The following is a 21,480-nucleotide window of genomic DNA, read 5'->3' on the forward strand; positions in this document are numbered from 1 at the left end:
TTTTATTTGACTGTCAGCTGTGTCTTTTATCCATAGACGTGAATATTTCTGCCTTTGTTGTTGCTGCCTAGCCATGAAATCGTATCACTTCTTTTGTTTGAAGTGGTATGTTGATGTAGTTTCATATATGACTTGTTGTACTTCATAAGCTTTTATTGTGACCTTTCCTGATTATCCAGCATGTTTTTGCCATAATTTGTAGTGTCTAACTATCTTTCAGATATTTGCCATAACTGTAATGTAATGAATTGCACAATGCCATATACTGCACACTTATTATTTTTATTGTAACATTTTGTCTTTTGTTGTACAGACTGTAGTACATCCTGGCACTTTGCTTTTTATACTTCTTAATTTCAGTAATCCCTTTGTACAACTGGCAAGCATTTTGTTTTGCCTTTTACCTTAGATTTAACAGCAGTGATTTATTGTTAATCCCTAGCATTTTCTTGTCAACAGAATATGGGAAATACAAAGGAAAACACTACTGGGATATTGTGCTTCTTTTCCTTTATGTGTACAAAATAATCCCTAAAAATACTCTGTATAACATTAAATAATTACACTAAATATTGTGTGTTTGTCATGATGTTATTGTTCAAGGCCAGTTATTGACTATCCACTGCCCTCCCGCGGTGATCACGAGTATCATCTCTGTGGCTGTTTAGTTTTATTTTTAAATGATTTACCGGAAGTGTCTGCGTTGACGCTAACTTGATGAATTAGATTTTTTTTTTCCAGTTCTTCGCAGTGAACACATTATTTTAAATATACATAAAATAATAACCAACATACAGAATACGAATCATGATAACATACTGATGAAAAATGATAAATATGTTTGATTTGTACAACCTGGCAACTGATGATAAACTTGTACATTTTAGAATAGTTGTTTCCAATAGATAGACTCAAATAAGACTTTTGCATAGTAGCCTATGTATTGTATTTATTTTGGATTTACTGTCATAATTTTGTATTTTTATATTTACAATTTCTATATTTGTCTCTTGCCGCTTTGCACTGCAACTTAATTTCCTAGCTAGAAAAGTCCAAAATGCTGTTTTTTGTATATGTCCACCCCTTTGTATAAAATTAATTATAAAAATAAATAAATACAAATAAAGTAAATACGACGACAATTACTACCGCCATCAATAATAGTAATAATAATAATAACAAGCTTGTTGCCACTCATTAATTTTAAACACACACAAAAAAGTATATTCCTGTTAATTGAATTTTTTGCTCAGTTGTCCTTTAATGTCGATCATCATCATCACCCCAAATATTTTGGTATAACCATAGACTGTATAGGCCTATATACAGTCTATGGGTTTAACACAGATCACATATTGTTTCTTGGTCTAAATCACAGAAAGTGCAAGAATATTATCAATTGTAGATCTCTCCATGTCTGTGTTGCTGGATATTTTCGATGTAAAGGAAAACTCTGCATTGCACCTGCTTGGCACCAATTTCCCTCGGAATAAATAAAGTTTTATTTTGTATCTTAATTTACCCACTTGATTTAATACTTCCGTTATAGACTTTCAAAGTAATAGCCCCAAATTAGGAAAGATGTATGGATGTAGACTATGGCAAAACAAAAGACATTTTACGCTCCACACAGCACAACACAACAATGCGTCGTTAGTGATAGGCGTGTTAAAGCGAGGCATCGATACGTGTTCCCGGTTTACTTTTGCAACAATAGCTAGTGTTTTTCGAAAGTAACTCCAACGTGCACATTTGAAACTCCGACTCCCATCAGCCACCGCGCGCGTATTTACAGTGGGAACCATCTGCTTTCTTGTGACCGACCAAACCGGCCACAGTAAAGTTAAAATTAATATTATTAATAAAACGTGGTGAAGCGTTGAACCTGGTGCTTCCTGTCCGGCAGAGGGCTGCCTCTGCTCTGCTGCTGAATATAGGTCACACGCTGTCTGACAACACCTCTCTGGATTTGCTGACAGGCGAGACTCACTTCCTTTCTTCCTCGGGACAGGTCTCCTCTTCCCAGTGGGAGCAAAGAGAGACCATGCGACCTCATTGTCATGTGCTGAAGATCAGTGTGTGGTGAGCTGTGTTTGACATTAGCAGAGATGAAGGCTGGAGTCAGGGCGCAGGTTTTGGACAGAGCTGCAGCTACCTGCATCCTAACGCTGTGTCTGGGCTGTTTACACGTGATCGCCCTCAAACCCAAACTTTTCACCAGGTTTGGTGGGTCAGCTTACTCCACTGAGACTCCCATCAGCTATGAAACACTTTATTTTGACCAGAGGGTGAGTTTTAAATGTATTTGATTTATCATTAACGCACCAGTTGTCTGTGAAAACTGTATTTTACAGATAAGTTTGCACTGGTCTCTTCCTGTATTTTACTTCTTCTTTTTCTGTCACACCATGTAAGGGCTTAATTTAACGGTTTAGAGAAGTAACAGTTAAAATAAATAAAAAATATCTACACGTTTGGCATGAAATAATACAATCAGTAATAATATGACTTAGTATATATACTCAGTATTATCAGATTGCTTTCATAGGCTAATGAAAATATAATCCCAAAAAGAAAAACAAAATGCAAGAAGCAACATTTTCCCATTATATAACTGAATTTGATGATTATGGGGTTATTATAGTGTGCTCACTCTTTATTTATCACTGCATTACTTGCATAGGTGTAAATTTTGGTGGGTATTAAGGTGACAACTCCCTCTCAATTTCAAGAACGTGTTCATTTGTCCTCCTTAATTAAAACATAAAAGTAGCAGAGGACTTTGACCAAATGTAGGTCATTTTCACCATGAATGATGTAGAAAAGGCACAAATTGGTGTATAAATTCACCAGAATGCAGGAAATTAACCAATGCCCTTGATTACTTTGGCTCATTGTTTGCTGTTTACTAATATCAGTAACACTTGCTCTTTCTAAAATGTTAATGCACTTGGTTCTGTAGGGGTTGTTCATGTGTAGTGTCTGCAGACAATAGTTGTTTCCCCCTGGCTTCCTGTAGTGAAGGGAAAACTATCACAATTGGCTCTGTTCCTGCCAGCAGAGCTGTAACTATCCCTCCTGGCTCGCTGCCTAAAAAGGTCTCCGGGGCCTAGTGAATGTGAAACACTTTTACCTCAGGGGGGTTTGAGAGATCTTCATTCAGCCTTTACATTTTCCATTTACTGTTACTTCATGGAAGATCAGATTGCCTGTTGAGTGTATGTAGTGGTAACGCAGCATCACGTTCAGTGACTTGAAAACCTGACTCATACAGTCATAAGACTGTGCTTGTGTCTTAATTGGCTTACTTTTCTATTCCTGTCGTCAGGGATGTTATGAAAAGTAAAACAAACCAGTTTACCCACATTTAGAGACTGAACCGGTTTAGTCAAACCTCATAGTCAAAGTCTGTCTTTCTTCATCCCTAAACTTTAGACTCTGTTGAATTCCCTGCTAACTTGGACTTTGGACAGCTTTGCAAGCACTTTTCAAGATCAATGGGTGTAGACATTGGGAAAAGACAATCTAGTCCATAAAAAAGTAAAGAGAACCAATCCCTGATGCTCTTTCAACCAATGCTGTATGAATTATAGTGAGAGAATTAATAAACACTTAAGAATAATACACATTAGTTAAAATAGGTCAGATTTGCCCTGCTTTTGGCTCTCGCCAGGATTGTCTCAGGGAGAGCATCATCAAAGCCTGCAAAAGTGGGAGAAAGTGTACAGGTGTTTTTTTTAAACTTTAAAACTAAATCTTGAATAAGAGTAGGCGTATTTAATTCCACTACAGGAGAGACTTGCTGTTCTCTGCAATTAGGTGGAAAAACATATGTGCACATATCTGTATTAGCTATCGGCCAAAATAAGTTAGAAGATATTGTCATATCACATATTGGCAAAAATCCAATATCCTGCATCCCTACCCAAAAGTGGTTATTTTGCTTGTAATGATGGGGGAACCTGTTTTGGTGCTACGTATATATGGTACCCGTTGTTTAAAGGTGCTATACAGTGCCTTTGTCAGATACTGCCAGAACCATGAGGTGGACCAGTCAGCATGTTGGCTTAAAAGATCCAGATTCATGTACTAAATGCTTATTTAGAAACACAATATGTTACATTTTCAAACCTGGAATATTTCTGTGGATATAGGGAGCAGCAAGGTTGAGTGCCACTCCTTTAATGTCTTAGTTTCTGGAAGGACAGTGTTTGTAGGCTTTTTTATTGTGGTGTTTTTATTCTTTTCCCTGTAAACTGAGCTGAAAACCAGTAGAAAATCTCTAACAAACAATACTGCTGCTTAAAAGGTTTTCTATAAGTTCTTCAGCTTCATTTAGTTTAGTTAATTGGGGAAAGAACCAGTACAGAAACTCTAAAATACCATGCAGGGGCTTAAAATTACTCTGTGTGGCATTTTGCAAGTAAACCCATGCCAAACAACTGCTGAGGAACCCGTATTTTTATATGTATATTCATAGAGCTGTAGTGATTTGTTGATTTATCATTGCAGTTATTAAAAAAAGTATTATGGTAAATTAACTATATATAAGATTTGGACTGTTTATCAGATATAACAAGACATTTGCTTACATCACCTTGGGATCTGGGGAAGTGTTATGATTTTTTACTATTTTCAGATGTAACAAAAATGTTGAATAGATGAAGCAAAAAAAATGCAGTTCTAAGCATAATATTTACAAACTGCTGATATGCACAGAACAATGTTTGGATTAGGAGACAATGCTCCACACCTGGTCCAACCCACGACATCCTGCCTAATCAGCCACACGGGGAAGAGGACAGAGACCATTTCCTCACTTCTGTCGTCCATTGTCTTCTCTGATGTGCTTCCTTTGACCCATCAACAAGAGATCATTTTCTTCTTCTTATGTACAACAACTAAAATACCTGCAATCCACTTTTCAGTACCATTAGTAGCAAGTTCGTATCATAAATAGTATCATAAATCATGTAGCTCTGTTCTACTCTCTCTGTGGGACAAGCTACTGTGAGCAGAGCATTAAGTGATCTAGAAGAGGAAATCCTCTTGACTGCATCTTGCCTCCAGACAATAAATGGAAGTGTCCTTTAGCATCCTCCAAATTAAGTGCTGTCATTAACCGGCACTTGTGCACCAGTCTTTTCCCTAATTTCTTCGTTTTCTAGACTGTAATACAACAGATTCAGACTCTTTTCTTGTGGAATAGGTAAAGTTTCTGGTCCAGTGGATGCACAGAATGAGAATTGAATTTCTATTGGAACTAACTGCTTGAGTGCTTCCTGCAGTAACCACATGGTGGCACTACTCATCAGGGTGTGGATTTGTTATGAAACCCATCTCATAGGTTTTGTGATGTGCATACTGAGTGGGTGCAAGTGATACAATACTCACCAGGAGTTCTTTTTGTGAAACACTATGTATATTCAGCCTCTTTAGTTTGGCATTTAGATCATAGTCTATAGGAATATTTCTGTTTGCAATGCAAGAGGATTTGGCTTTCAGTAATTAAAGAGTTTCACTCCCAAAATCTACCTTTTTTCAAACCTTGGTATGAATAAGAAATAACTAATAAAACAAACAATATTTGACAACTTTAACACTTTGCTCTTAAAATTCAATTCAAAGCATAACACTTTGGATGACCAATATCCACTGATGCTTATTTTGCTGCCAAACTGCTGAACTTTTCCTTTAAACTGTCTCATGGTCCCCTCACACTTAAAAGCACTGCCAAGCACTAAGGAGTCGAGGCTTGAATGAACACATTGAGGCCCCCGAATCTTTTTGGTGTCACTGGCTCATAAAATTGCTGCCTCCTTTGTGTCCACTGAGGAGGGAAGTGAGCGAGGAGGGGGAAAAACAAAACAAAAACATTTTGTATTAAGTGTTGGTGCTGTTTCAAGGGTTGGACAACTCAGCCGCCTCATGGGGCCGCCTGCGCTGTGAAGTTGTCGGTTTCTTTCTGCTTTTGTTTAATAAATAATACGGGGAATATAGCTGAAAGGGGAAGATACCCCAGAATCCCTGAGGTTGCATGAAAGGATATCTCAGAGCTCATCTAAAGTGGAACTAATGTGGAATCCCTTAAACTGGCTCCAACATATTTTAATACAAATTGGGGCTAATTACCCTCAAATCCAACCTGGGGACTGTCATTTCACAACGCCATAGTTGGCACAGGGCCAGGTATCTGAGGATCACGTTCAGCTCAGAGCAGTTGATGTACATTGGAGTGCATGCTTTAAAATGCTGTAGATTGTAACATCAGTAAATCATTGCCACATTGATAGAGCAGGCTATAGATACTCAATACATTTAAGGTGTCAGCTGGAATAACCCAATGCCAAATAGTAGTATAATATGACAGGTGATTTGCCCTCTGCTTCAGCAGCTACAACCCTTACAGTCTGTGGTTTGGTGAAGTCGAGTGCAGTGTACTAGACAGAGTTGGTGGTCCAGCATGCTGAGATGCCACCAAATGATGATCAAATTATGCACCCTATTGTTATCAGTAATGGTATCGCAATTTTTTCAAACGATATACCAGCCCTACATGTTGAGTTTTCACAGGAGATATTGAAATTTCATGTTTTGATGTTAATTTATTGCACCTTTTAATTAACTTTTGGGCCCAGCTGCACAGTTCAGCTACACTGAGAGCAAATGGGATGTTTGCGATCAGTGTGTGTTTGTGAGCACATTTAAGATTATGCACTAATTTTATTTGGTGTCATGTTTTATTTGTCACAGATTGATCATTTTGGCTTCCTAGAGGATGGCACCTTCAAACAGCGGTACCTTGTGGCAGACAAACACTGGCAGCAGCCTGGAGGACCCATTTTGTTCTACACCGGCAATGAAGGCGACATCACCTGGTTCTGCAACAATACTGTAAATATCCCATCTGCTACTTTATATTTATACTGCACATAATCTTCAGTCTAATTTCACACCTGTCATTGTTTTCTCTGTAGGGATTCATGTGGGAAGTTGCGGAGGAGTTGGGCGCCATGCTGGTATTTGCAGAACATCGTTACTATGGAGAGTCCCTGCCATTTGGACAAGACTCTTACAGTGTAAGTAAAGATGCAGTGTTGGAGTACGTCTGACTGTTATTAAAATCTCATATAGGTATGAAGAAATGAACTATCTAATAAAACTATGCCTTATATTTTCAGATTAGTATTATGCATCATTTTGTAGACAATCTACTCTTAATTTTACTTAATTTGTCATCTGCTTGCAGGACAGCAAACACCTGAACTACCTGACCTCAGAGCAGGCCCTGGCAGATTTTGCAGTGCTTATTCAGAATCTGAAGAGCACTTTACCAGGAGTGCAGCAAAGCCCTGTCATTGCTGTTGGAGGTTCCTATGGAGGGATGCTCTCTGCTTGGTTCAGGATGAAATACCCCAATATAGTAGTTGGGTAAGAAATTATTGCATTTTTGGGGGGCTTCAGGTTGGAATTCCCTAATTCATGGATTCCCTAAAAATGTAGCTGACAACTTTGCATTTTTCCAGCTCCTAACAGTAGCGAAAGGTAAAGAAAAAGGTTTTAGTTTAATTACCTAGAAATCAAACACTGGGACTCATGTTTGCTGATTTCTCCGCACACCAAAGAAGACTGAAGAGCAAACCAGGAAACTGTTTAATTTTGGGGGTGCAGCTTTTTTTTAAACAGAGTGCTGTTTGGCTTCGTCACCTGCCTGTGAATTAATGTAATAAACACAGAGCATTCGTTAGAGCTTACACTGAATGCGGTGAATCTGTAGGGTGTGTTTTGCAATCTTTTTACAGACTCTTGCTCAGAGGCATGGCACAAGTTTGACACATTTGGAATCAGTGATCCATTAACTTCTACAACACTTCTGTAATCACTATGCTGGCCCCGCAAACATGTTACACAAATTACTTAAAGATTGCCCAGGATAATGGATGTGCGGTTTGTGTAATTTGGAAAAAAAAAACCTGTCAAAATGGTTTTGCCTCTTATTGTATTTCAGAGCTCTGGCAGCCTCCGCACCAATATGGCAGTTCCCTGGTATGGTGCCATGTGGGAACTTCTACAAAATAGTCACACAGGACTTTGCCAGAAGTGGATATAACTGTGATGCGAACATCAGAATTTCATGGAAGGCTATTAACAATGTCTCTTCCACTGGTAAGTCCTACAGCCATGATGGGTTTATTCATCTTAACTGTCATATTGAAGGAATTATGTCTTGTTTGAGTTACTCAGAATAATAAATGAACAGTGTTATGTATGAGGAGGCTCCTGGATTTCAAGAATTTCTATGTGTGTATTGTCTATGTTTATGCATGTAATTACTGATCTACTAAAGCCTGAAACCAGACAGCTGGTACTAGAACTTGTGTCACTATTGGGTATACAGTCTGGAGCCTCTCCTCAGAGGACAGATTTTAATATACAGATCCATAAAATTTACAACCTGCATAACTCTATCTTAGCTCTTTACTATGCAGTTCAGGTGTGGACAAGATGTGCCTTTTCTATTTTTACACTCTTAACTGAAGAAATATGCTTTATTGAAGTGAGTTGTGCTTTTTATTTCTGTTTCACCATCAGTGCTAATGATCATCATATTATAGTACAAGTAGGCAAGTGTGTGGTGTGTCATTATCAGCTAAAAAACAATTAAACAGGCAAAACCTTTGGATGATTTTAGCCCAGGAGCTTCAAATAGAGAGATGATCATTGTCACCTTGTGTGTACATATGTTGGCTGAAAATCTGAGAATATGAATACCAGTTTCAACAATGAGCGCTTTTGGTTCTGTATTTGTTTATAAGGGTTTCTGTCAGCATGCATTTTTTTAACTGATGTTTCCTGTGCATAGTGTAAATTGATAGAGTATTTTTTCCTTAAGTTTGAGCACCCTGTTGCAATAACCATAATAAGATAATGGCTATTTCATTGCATTCAGCAGCTAAATCTTATTACAAGAAGCCATGGGAGCTGTAATTGTTAAATTCTAATAAATAACCTTTGTTTTTATCTTGATTAAAATGACAGTATCAATGTCAAATTTTAGTACTGAGCAGTAAACATAAATGCAATTCCCATGAAAAAGGAATTACTAATGTCGTGACATGACATTTTTTGCTCTTTTTTTGAAAAGCGTCTGGTCTTGAGTGGCTGTCTGAAGAATTCAGTTTATGCACCCCCCTTAAAAACAAGAATGATGCTGTCGGCTTCAAGAACTGGCTTCAGGAGACTTGGGTAAATCTGGCAATGGTGGACTACCCCTACGAAGCGAATTTTCTGCAGCCTCTACCTCGCTGGCCAATCCAGGTGAAAACTTCCACTTGTAAAATACTATATCTAATATTCAAAACAATATTTTGAACATGCAGCATTGACCAAAAAATGATCCTAAATATGTTAAGTTTTCAAATTGATTTACTTTCAAAGGTCTTTACTTTATTGCAACTTTAAATTTTGTTTGTCTTTGGTTAAGCGCCGGATTTGGCCCGACAGCCTGTCCTTAATTGAAGCGAATGGGTGATTCAGCTGATAGTGTTTGTTGTGGTCTTCCAAGCTTTTGTTTACAACAGCTGTCAATTAACTTCATTAATATTCATAAGGATCTTGTTTCTTTTCGATTTTAAGTATTCTTTAGATGAACAGCTACAAGTAAGCCACCATTCTTTTCTTCCTTCGTACCAATGGTCCTTTCATTTGCACACTCCGTCAGATCTCTGAGGTGTTCCTCTTGGGACGCTCACATGGCACCACAGAAAAGAGGACATTTGCCCAGAGCAGCTCATGAGGCCATTAAAACAAGCTTCACCACTCTTATTTGAATGAGACTGTCACAAATACTTCACTAGACACTTGAAAAATAATCGCAAAACTTGCCAAAATTGGAAAAAGCCTGCAATCATGTAATGTGACTGATTTTTTTTTTTAAACTCTCAGCATTACAAAGTGTTCTTTGTTTTTGTGTGAAAGAACTTGTGACAGTATAGCAGCTGTTTTGCAGAGGCTGATTGACTTGATTCAGTGTATTCCACCAGTCACCTTGGCATGTCACGTGCATAAACCAAGCTCTGTTATTGACCCCAACTCTCTGTTTGGACACCTCACCAGGCGCCCCATACAGCAGTCTCACACTGAAACTTTTACTTGTGTGATACATTTTTTTGTCTGTTTGTTTATCATTTAGCCACTGAATAGATCTAGGAGCACCATGCCAGGTGAAATAAACACTAAATGGTCATTTTGAGTTTTTTGGCTCCTTGCCTTTAATGTATGCGACCCCTATGGGTGGTTTAAGCGGTTTAGGCAGTGGGTGCAAAGAGGAGCTTTTTTAATGACAAAGCTAATGTGATTATCTGAGTGAGTGTGAGAACGGGGTATTGAGGGCTTAGAGGAGGGAAATCTGTTGGCAGAGATGAATGTATAAGCCTAATCCTATCTGAAAAGTAAGGAGAAGATGCTTTGGAGCAATTGCAGTGTTTTTTTTTTTCACGGTATAAATCTTTGGTTGGACATGTCTGTGGCCCTCCTCATCCATCGACCACCAACTCCTCCCCAGCCCTCAGACAAAAGCCTTAGTAACAGACTCCACACTAGTGCAGCTCCCCTCCAACCTCCAAACAAGAAAGCCCAGTTTCTCTGCCTCACAAAGAGTGCAGAACAACAGCCAACTCCACTGCTGCAACCATAACAACACGCAGTGAAATTAAACAAAAGCTCAAACTCAAATATTTATCATCCACGCTATTAAATCCGAGAAATCAACCATGGTCAAAACAAAATAGTAGTCAAAAGAAAACGTTTTAAATTTACATCATTTACATCATTGGCTTTAAGTAAATGGAAGTTTATTTTCCTCTTCTGCCAAGATTAGAGCCATAAATTTAAGTTCATTCCAGGGAATTTCATATGCAAATCAGGCGCCACCACTTTTTATGTGGAAAAACAGTTTATGGGCCACAAGAAAGCAATCTTTAGTCTTGTAAACAACTCTGATATACAGTATGGGAAATAGATATTTATAATTTTCTCTTTAATGTTATTAAAAATATGCATGCAGCTGTTAATAGCTTTTACAGCTTGCCTGAACTGTAATGTAATCACAAACCTCTAGATAATTATTTTTTGTTTTGCTTATTAATGTGTTCCATTTTCAAGGTGGTGTGCAAGTATCTTGCTTTCGAGTCCACCGTGTCTGACTACCAGCTGCTGCACGGTGTGTCCCAAGCAGCAAAGGTCTACTACAACTACACTGGAAGCGCCTCCTGTCTCAACACATCTCAAACGGCAACCGGCAGTCTCGGGTTCCTCGGCTGGTTTTACCAGGTGCGGTAACACAGAGCACAAGCATCAGTCATGTCATACTGAATAAATCGCATCACAGATGTGTCAGTGGACAGCTTTACCTGTCTTAGTGAATATGTGTTCAATCCCTCATTTCTAGGCCTGCACAGAGATGGTGATGCCCATGTGCACAGATGGCGTTCAGGACATGTTTGAACCTGAGGAATGGAACTTCCAGGCCTTTTCTGATGAGTGTAACTCCATGTTTGGTGTCAGGCCACGAGCAGACTGGGCGGGCACAGTCTATGGGGCAAAGGACATCGCCTCTCACAGCAACATCATCTTCAGGTAAATTTGGCTTGTAAAATGTCAGATTTAGGCTCAAGGCTTCTTGATTTTTGGGGGGGGGGGTTGTTAGTGTAGTGAGAGCCAATACAGTGCAGATTTTCAGTGACTTTTACTGCAGACAAATTAACACTATCCACCTGGGTAGCTACAGGAGGTAGACAGATGCATGAAAACTCTAATTAAATAGCACTAACTCTAATGGAGCTCAATCACAAAAACTGAGGTGGGTCTTTTTAGGTTGAATATTAATCAGCAGCGTTTGTGAAGCTGTAAAAAGGTCTTGCAATCAGAAATATAATGTATGAGTTTTTAAAGTCAAATCAAATCAGATGTTAACAAAACATATGCCAGTCATTAAAAAACAGCCCTGACCAAAAGGACCAGCAGTTAACCTTTAAGCCAGTCCATCTGGGGGAATTGACAGATACTAACATACAACTGTAGAGAACTCAAAGTGGTGGTTTAGTCACTTAACATTTAAGTATTTTATTATTTTGTCTACCACATGGTGTTTCTTCTCTTATTTAAGTTTTAATATTTTAGATTTTGAACGAACTGCAAACAACTTTTTGCTAAACATGTGTATAGTGGCATAATGGCGTCCTAAGTGGAGAATGAAGTCACACTCCCTCCGTGTTTATTTTAATTCGAGCTCCTCTGTTCTTTGTTTTTCGTAGCCAGGCTGGCCGCACATGCATGTTAGTGTATGTTAGTCCCTTGTAGTGGGTCCCCCTGGCTGGCTAATTTCTGCCACTCTGCACTGCTCTCGTGGGGTGATTACTGCCCATAACGCTGTCCTGTAAGTGTAACGCACACCTTCTGGTTCCCCCTCATGTTAACTCTGTCAGCTCTGTCTGCACTGTTGCCATTGTTAGCACTATTAGCATCGCTAACTCTGCTAGATGCTATTTCAGCTAAGTCACCTTCATGCTTTCTTGTCACTTAAGAGGTGAACGCTATGTGCAGGCAATCCATAGAAAGCCATATATAGCACAGTTAAGTGCGCCTTTTATATCTGTTGCCTTATTTTTAGCGTGACTTTCTGATCATTGAGTTGCTTTTTAAGTAAACTTGCATACTTGCTTTACCTCTTGTAAAGCTGGCATAGCCAAGAACATGAAAAAGGAAGGTGAAACATCAATAATGATTTTAATGTTTATTATTTTCCTTGTTGTGTTTGAAATTTGCCTTTATAGGTATTATATGGCAATGTAATAAATCATATCAAGACATGACAGTCCCTAGAAAGCATACCGTGAAATGTGATGTATTGGCGCGTGAATCTACAAACATTTCTACCAAAAGTCAACAGTGATGTTATTGTGTGGCTCTAAATAACTGAAATGAACACCCTTATATGTTGTAATCAAGTGTCTGATCATATATTTTATGTTTTTTTTTCAGTAATGGAGAACTCGACCCCTGGTCGGCTGGTGGGGTGACTCACAACATTACAGATTCTCTGGTTTCCATTATGATTCCTGATGGAGCTCATCACTTGGACCTCCGCTACAGCAATGACTATGACACGCCTTCAGTCCGTGCAGCGCGGGCGTTAGAGGTGATGTATTTTCGAGAGTGGATCAGACAGGCTAAAAAAACACCTCAAACTGCATCAATTCCTTAGTCCCTGAAAGCAGCACAATGTTACCTGACTGGGATATTCTTGATATCCAGGATTGCTTAGCTTTAATTTACATGGTATTTCACAGGGTGCTCTAGGAATCTTTATGCCAAAGTTTGTGCCTTTTTTAATCAATGTTAGAGATAGGTTTTAAAACATTAAGTACTGACTTTTATGTAAAAATGTAGACATCACTCTTGATTTTATTTTCACTGATCAAATGAGAGGGTTTTTTTTTTTGTTTTGTTTTTTTAAAATCGTGTGGCCATGTTGCTTGAGTATCAGACTGTAGTTTTCTTTGACCTGATAAGACACACTCCATTTCTTTATACCAAATTATAAATTTCCAAGGGCTTCTTGACAGAAAGGTACTCCATTATGAGAAGAAAAAGAGACCTGCTTCTGATAACAATGCTGTAGTGTAAATGTTTTTCTTTGTTAATTCATCTAATCAGACTATCATCATCAAAAGACTGGATTCTCATTTTGTTTCTTCTCCAATGTAAAGTTTGCCAAAAACCCATTTAGGCCTCTCTGCCTTCAAGCAAGTTGTTTTTTGTTGTCAGTCAGTGTTACAATCGGGGATGCATTCTGGGCTGCAACCAATCATAACTTTCATTGTTGATTAATTTGTCAGTTATTTTCTTGGCTAATCGATTACATTTTTGGTGAAGGATGAAGGACTGAAGGATGTTCAGTTTACCGTCATAGAGGAGCAAAGAAACCACTTAATATTCACATTTAAAATGCTAGAATTATACAGTTTTGACTTTTTTCTAAAATAATTCAGCAGTCAACCGATTATGCAGTAAGTTGGCAATTAAATACTTGACAACTAACCAATTAATCAATTAATTGTTGCAGGTTTAGTTTTTCACATCTTTAGTTTCATATGTATAATTTGGTTTCATCCTTACAAATTGACACCCCTTTTGATGTCAGTCTTGTTGTTCCGTTGTTGTCATTCAGCTGTATTATTCTCTGATAATAAGTGTATAATGTGATATGCTTCCAAAAACTTAGTCTCAGGAGAGGAGTTACAACTGTAAAGAAGAGTTTGGCACCAAATCTAAAGAAAATTCTTTTATTAATATTATCTTCACTGAGTGTATTAAAGTGTATTAAACTTGATTTGTTATTGTTCACAGAAGAAAATTGCCTTCCTCACCTTTTAAACCGTCTATTTATGTCGTATACCACCTTAATTTGATATGCTGTCATTCCCAAGAAACACGTCTTCCAGTGAAACTGATTACAAAGCTACTAATGAATTGTCTTTTGATCATATATGGATACACCACAGCTCTGTCGAGCATGACTCTGTCATGTTTTAGAGAGACTGAGGCTTTTAAGTTACTTCCACCTAGCCAGAACAATTGCATGTGGCTGAGATTTAATAAAAACCCAATCGGAGGAGGCCAATAAAGTGAGTGGTGGGAGATTATTGCAGCTACGCCTGCTGACCTCACCCCTGCGGACTGACCTGTGGGATTCCCCCTGGCACGCATTCATTCACTGCCTGCCATTAAAGCTCTAAAATGTGGCACCGAGGCTGCCCATAGACTCTGGTTTGTTCCCCCCTGCTAGTAATATTATTAATACAACTCCTGGGGTGCTGTGTTTGAGAAGGGTTGATGGAAGGTTAAGAGTGAATTGGTAAGTGAATGCAGGAATCGACAGGGACCAAGAAGCCCTTTGTAGTTGATGAAGTCACAGTTTTCTTTTTTTTTTTTTTTTGTAAATGTCAAGGGAAAAATCTGAAGACTGAAACACTTAAGAGCAATGAAAACATGTCTTCTTGATGTTTTCTTTGAACTATTCTGGGCAATTCTCTTCCTCCTCCTCTTCTTGCAAAGCAAAACTTTCTGACATGACATGACTTTGTGAAGCAGATGGAAAACATGTCCTGCACTGGTATGTGGGTTGATTTTCTCCCAGGAGACACAAAACCTTAACATTTTGTCACAGGCTTGACTGGACTGCAGACACCCCAGCAGAAAGAAACATAGCTAAACATGGGGGAGGACAGGGTCTCCGCCACTAAATGCCCTCCTTAAACTTTTCTCAGGACTTTGAGAGGTCATTAATTTTGCCAGCCTTTTCTAACTCTCTGACACCGGCCATCAATCAAAGGTGTTATTAGTATTCTCTCGACCCCAAACTCTGAACATGTCCCTGCTCAGACAGGGACCACACACTAGTAGGAAGAGATTAAGGCTGTGCGTGTCACATCACGTTGCACCGAGCACCCTGCTCCATTGGGGCTGGGTGCTGCTGAATAAGTAAATTCTCAGGGACAGAGGGCGTGGTGGTAGTGTTTAACGATATCTCAACAATATGGATCTGTGTACTTAACAATTTGGTTGTGGGAAAGGGCACTGCAGATTACTAATGATTTTCTCCAAATTAAAATTCCCCAAAGCGCTAAACATAATGAGTTTTTGAAAATTCAATCTATAGTTTGACCTCTGTGATTAAAATAAACGCTGGTCCATTATAGGAATTTAAAAAATAGCTTAACAATTAACCTCACACTTAATGTCTTGAGAGTGGAAACAAGTCTCTCTGTTCATATATTTTTCTGAGCGAGTCTGCCACAGCCCATCCCCTCTCGCCTTCTCAGTCTTAATGCAACAATAGAAACTTGTTTCCGGGATCTGTGCGTCAGGCTCTGTGATGTGAATGACCCACCAGCACAAAAGCCAAAGCCCCGAGACTGGAAAAAAAGGGGGGATATAGCTGCCATGACTGTGATGATGTCACTTTGCCAAAATTGTGCTGCTTGCAAAGAAAAGGAGGTGAAATCACGTTGGGCAGGCGATAAAAGCTTAGTGCTGAATTTGTGAGATGTTGTGATCAAACCTCCATTTTCTTGCACTAACAGCAGTAATGAACAAAAATGTTTGAATTTACAAATATATCTGACTATGATGTGAATTAAGTCCAAAATACACAAAGTCTCTGTAATCCCCTTCATATGTATTCTTGTTTTTTTCTACGCCAACTATATAAACAGAAAAATATCCTTTATTTTGTTACCATTTGTTGCTAATAGATTTCAGTTTTTCTGGATTCCTTTTCAGTCACAGACTTGTGTTGGGCCACAGATAATTAGATCAGTGTTATCACTTTCACTGTCCCTTTTCTCTCTGGGAATTAACATAAGAAAGATTTTTTTTTTGAACGGCCCCACTCCCTTGCTGCTTCAGACTTTTCTTTTCATCCCTCCGACTCTAAAATGAGTCACTGCCTCACCTCAGCATGCACTTTTGCAAGAGTAGGGATCTCCTTATAATTATTCAGCTGCAGCATCTCTAAAATAAGAATGATAAATGAAGGTTTAATGTGTTCAGACGGAGGCTTCTGCATGCTCTGGTAAACAAATAGCAAATATACGCAGAGTGTGACAGCTAGTTACACATTTTTATTGTATAGTTAAACTATGTCTAACAGCCCTTTCACTCGAAATTCAGTTGAAATTCCACTTAAATTGGGATAAGTGCTGGCAACATAACAGTCTGGCTCTTGGACACATCCTCCGTTGTATTCACCGCTGGCCAAGAAGCTTCCTGTAAATACGTTATTGTTTACAACAGAAGTTTCATACCCAGGATTTCTTAAGGTCAACATTTCTTCTGGCACACTGAGCCTGAACTGCACTTTATTCCCCTTTAATTTAACAGCTCCGGCAGCTTTTCTAGTTAAATCGACTGTTCATTATTGAGACCCATTTTACGAAGGGGCTGTGAGGTGCAATTTAATGAATCTCTGGCACAAAGCTCCCTTTCACTGCCGGGCGAAGAATAGAGGCTATTTAGACCCTGTAGGGCTTTATGTCAAAGGCAGCCCATAATAGTTGTCAGGCCAGGGCAGAAATTCCCACTGGCCTGGGAATGCACTAGAAATCAACTTTTGCCATGAGCAGATTAAGACACAAGCAAGCAGTTGGGAAGATTCTCCCAAATAGTGGCATCTGTTTGGGCACAAAGATTTTCCCACAGAAAAGGAGCCTTTCTCAGCACTATATAGCCTCAGTTTGAAAGTTGTTGGTTTTTTTTTTCCAGTGCTTAATTAGTAATTAGATTACAAGTTAGCTTCTATTTGATAGTCCAGACAGGAAACACATAAATAGGAGTGATGATTGAAAAGTTGTTTTGAAAAACGCACTGATTATTTGTTAGAATTTTAACTTGAACTTAAAATAATTTGGTTTAAACATTGCTTTTCAAATAATTATTTGCAACAAACAGATCTACTTTTAAAAGAGGGATTTTTGTATAAGATTTTTGTTCAGCAAAAACAGTTTCCAGGATTTTAAAGGCTTTTCTGCTCACTGTAACAGTAATATCCTCTGTTTTCATGAAAGCATTTTTGGTTCAGAGCACACACAAACAGTTAAACTGGAGAGGGAGAGCTCTGACAGAGGTTATTGTCTTCAACTCAGCAGGGAATTTCAGACAAATCCCTCTTAGATGCAGGTGGTCGGGCACAAGCAAAGAGTTAAGTCCTGCGGTCTCTTTGCCCCTCCTCTTTGATGTTCTGACATCATCAGTCCCCCGAAAGATCTCCTTGCTTTCCTCAGAGCCCGTCACTTCTACTCTGGGATGTTTACAGGAACTTCATGAGCAGCATCAGGACCAAGTGTTTGCCAGAGGGAAAAAGACATGCTCTGAAGAAACTTTTGGTTCAGGGATCACAGTGGATGCCACAGGTGTAGCCGCTGGGCTCAACAGAGTAATGGCTGTTCAGACTGCAATCATGAACCCTCAGTTCATGAATTTCTGCTTCCATGGTTCTGTGATGGAGTACGACATGGAGAAAAGTCTGGATGGGAGTCTCCTGGGTGAGGCAGAACATGACGAGGACTACAAAGAGACCACTAGGGACTTGCTGAGCTTCATAGACTCAGCCTCCAGCAATATCAAGCTGGCTCTGGACAAGCCGGTGAAATCCAAAAGGAAAGTTAACCACCGGAAGTATCTTCAGAAGCAGATCAAAAGGTGCACTGGCATTATAACACCAGGAAACGTAGCAGAGGTCCCAGTAAAAAGACAGGGATCCCCCCTGGCTCAGCCCAGCCCTTTGCAGAGCAAAACTCTACCCAAACGTGATGGGGTCCAGGCCAACCTGCAGAGCAAGAGCTTGGCAGCCCTCTTCAGCCCTGTGAAGGATATAAGAGGTGAAAAAGCCAAGAAGCCACCCCTGAGGCATCGCAATCTGCCCCCCTCTTTTTTCACTGAGCCTGCCAACTGCTCCAAAGTCAGCTCCACATCTGGGATGACGCTGAAGGACTTGGAACGAGGCAATCCTGAGGCTGCAGAGTTCTTCGAGCTCTTGGGGCCTGATTATAGCAACATGGTCAGCGACCAGGACCTTTATCAAAGCATGCCTGCCAGAGTGCAGCCAGAGATGGGGGTCCCCGATCCTGCTTCCTATGATGCTCACCATTTAGTCGGCGGTCTCCTCTACTCTGAGCCTTGGACTAGCTGCTCAGGACCCTCTAAGAAACTAGGGGACAGCCTACGTACAGGCCCAACCCAGCCGCCTGTCTACTGTACCTCAGAGGCTGCCTCTGGGCCCATAGAGGACAACGCACTGTGCACTTTGGCCTTTCCAAACTTCTTCACAGACTGCTCCATACCTCAGGTCACTTATGATTTAAGTGGTGGTTATAACAGAGCTAATTATTCATCTCTATGAGAAACCGACAACTCTGTTCTTAGAAGTGCTGATAACATGCAGATAAAATTGCTGTGACAGGTTTAACACTAGTCTGAGAGTTTGATATTACTGTATTTGTTTTTCTATTGTGAAAGTCATATAGCAACCAGATTTAAATGTTTAGTATCATCCCATCTCAACAACAATGTGTGTCACAGTGAAACAAGGAACTTTAAGTGTTGTCTTTCATAAAAAAAGTCCAAAGCTGTTCAAATAACTGGATACTTGTCAACATCTTACAGTTCTGTTAAATTGTTTCACATCATTTTCCTTATCTCAGGCAATTTGCTTATGACATTCTGTGTCAAAACACATCTAACTCAGTGTGTGCTTCATTTTTGTTAGCAGAGTATTTGAATATGTTCACTAAGATGCATCTCATCAATTTGGAGTTTGTTAATTAAGTCATTTCATCACAATATTTTCTTATTTCACCAAACAAAAACATACAAGTTGCAAATAGTTGTTGATTTAGTTCACTAAACATCACTTAAAGATAGAAAATGAGATTATAGAGCTGTTTGTCACATTTGGAAAAAAAACCAAAACAAAAAAAAAACAAAACATTTGGATAAAAAAACATGCTGCAACAATCTTTCAGTGAGGAACTTTTTGTTCTTGTAAGTAACTGCTCTGTGTAGCGATGTACAGTGGGGGGGGGGACTCATTTTGATGAAGTGATAATGACAGCAATGTGTGATGCCATGTTTGTTTTACAACATTTTACAGCTCAGAAGTGATTTCCAACTAGCAGAGTTGCCACTCATATCCAAATTGTTGGAAAAGCCTTAAATGTATCTAGCTATTGTGAGATGACAAAATAAAGCTGGTCTTTATTACTGCGATAACAGTGTCTGTTTTTGTGTGAATCGCTAATAGTGGATGTTGACGTGTGATTGTCAGAGTACAGGAGTATGCAAAGCAAAATCACTTGAATCATGTGCATTTCTCAAATATATATTTCTACTGTATTTTACAGAGTTGAGCTGTATTAAGGTTTCTGCAATCACAAAAAAAAAAAAAAAAATGGCAGTGGCAATGGCAATGGCATCAATGGCGTGTCAATAAATAAAAATAAAAACTCCTGTACCTCCTTTGGGGATCATCTCCACAAACTGTTGAGTGTTTTAATAATCAGCATCTCAAAATCTGTTCTTAAAGACATTTGATTGATTCTTTCTTGTTCCTAATTGTTCTTATTTGTTAAACTTTTTTTCTTGTTTGTTTTAATTTTTCCAAAATTTTATGATTTTCTTGCTGTTAGACGCAATTTGATGCAATTAAAAAAATTGTGTTTTCAACCAAAGCTAACAAATTTAAGTTGTACTGCAGTGCTGACATGTTGACTTTGTAATACAGGAGACAGGTGCTTTTATTGTTCTAGACACAGAGTTCATTTGAATTATGTAGGATGTATAATTCACCCTAATACTCATATAGGTTGCTTGAAAAGACGACATACTGTATGGTAATTGCATACCAACAATTGGACCAATTTGACTTCCAGCCTCGTTTGTGTGGATCATAGTCAAAATGGTAAAAGAATAGCCTAACAATTCAAGGGAGTAAAAAATTGCTATTTATCACTTTAGCACATTGTTGAAAGAATTCAGTGTGCCATAATTAATCTTACATTTCCTCTGGGACTGAGAGCTATCTGGTAAACACCCTGTGCGACATAAACACCTCAAAGTGTTGTGAGATTAGAAAAACGAAAGTTCATGTAAATGTTAAACCTCTTAACATCATTACCCATAATTAACTTTTCAACAAACATATTCTTGTTTCCACTAATGAGCAAAGATGGAGGAAGTGTGACATTCAAGCCAATTAAATTCACACATTTAACTCACACAAAAGTCCATTGGTACATTTAGCCACTAAATGTATAACTATGGGCATTGTGCTAGAACTTTTCGAAGTTCATTCATTTCCTGAAAGTCTGCTTTAAACTTGAAACCTCCTGTAACCTTTTTGCAGGAGATCTCTCCCTGGAGGTTTAAATACCATGACCCTGCTTACATCACCCTCTGCTGGCTGGTGAAGGTTCATTCATTTACCCTTAAACTCAGAGGCAAACCTCATTGTGGTGCAGAAATTCTGTCCTAATTTAAAGTCTGCATGGTGAACTCTTGAACATACCATAGGCAAAGAAAAGATATTTTACGTATGAGCCTGTGGTCTAAATGTTACCATTTAAACTACAGTTTAAACATGTCAGGCATGGGTGGATTACTGACCTGGCATACCAGGCACCAGCCCAGGAGCCCAAGCTAACATGTGACCACAGACAGATAAAAAAACACCAAAAAATGATGTGAAAAAAAAGTTCATTTTGTTTAAAAGGATATGAGCATCCTGGTCTTATTAACAACACAAATACATTTTTCTGTGATATCCATCTGTTTCAGCATTGGTTACAAACTATTGGAGAGGAATTTCAAATCAGTTTTTCCAGAAAAACAACAATTTTAGCTTTTCAGTTGACTAAACGGGCA

The 21,480-nt window shown here is 38.9% G+C and overlaps 2 protein-coding genes across 2 annotated transcripts; both read left to right on the top strand.

Moving 5' to 3' along the window:
- Positions 1 to 1,778: 1,778 nt before the first annotated feature.
- On the top strand, positions 1,779 to 14,404 carry prcp (prolylcarboxypeptidase (angiotensinase C)). Its single transcript, XM_042487142.2, has 9 exons — positions 1,779 to 2,288; positions 6,754 to 6,894; positions 6,978 to 7,079; positions 7,250 to 7,431; positions 8,009 to 8,166; positions 9,146 to 9,318; positions 11,164 to 11,331; positions 11,450 to 11,637; positions 13,042 to 14,404. The coding sequence occupies exons 1-9, from the start codon at positions 2,109 to 2,111 to the stop codon at positions 13,262 to 13,264; spliced, it is 1,515 nt and encodes a 504-aa protein (XP_042343076.2). The 5' UTR covers positions 1,779 to 2,108; the 3' UTR covers positions 13,265 to 14,404.
- Positions 14,405 to 14,540: 136 nt separating this feature from the next.
- On the top strand, positions 14,541 to 19,830 carry fam181b (family with sequence similarity 181 member B). Its single transcript, XM_042487221.2, has one exon. The coding sequence runs from the start codon at positions 17,621 to 17,623 to the stop codon at positions 18,959 to 18,961; it is 1,341 nt and encodes a 446-aa protein (XP_042343155.2). The 5' UTR covers positions 14,541 to 17,620; the 3' UTR covers positions 18,962 to 19,830.
- The last annotated feature ends 1,650 nt before the right edge of the window (positions 19,831 to 21,480 follow it).

The sequence above is a fragment of the Plectropomus leopardus genome, chromosome 6 (genome assembly GCF_026936395.1).
Source record: "Plectropomus leopardus strain MGB_pleo_1.0 chromosome 6, ASM2693639v1, whole genome shotgun sequence".
NCBI lineage: Eukaryota > Metazoa > Chordata > Actinopteri > Perciformes > Serranidae > Plectropomus > Plectropomus leopardus.

Coding starts and splice junctions, on each gene's coding strand:
- prcp (XM_042487142.2), top strand. CDS start 2,109: ATGAAGGCTGGAGTCAGGGCGCAGGTTTTGGACAGAGCTGCAGCTACC. Junction 7,080..7,249: donor TTGGACAAGACTCTTACAGT/GTAAGTAAAGAT, acceptor ATCTGCTTGCAG/GACAGCAAACACCTGAACTA. Junction 9,319..11,163: donor TACCTCGCTGGCCAATCCAG/GTGAAAACTTCC, acceptor TCCATTTTCAAG/GTGGTGTGCAAGTATCTTGC.
- fam181b (XM_042487221.2), top strand. CDS start 17,621: ATGAAAGCATTTTTGGTTCAGAGCACACACAAACAGTTAAACTGGAGA.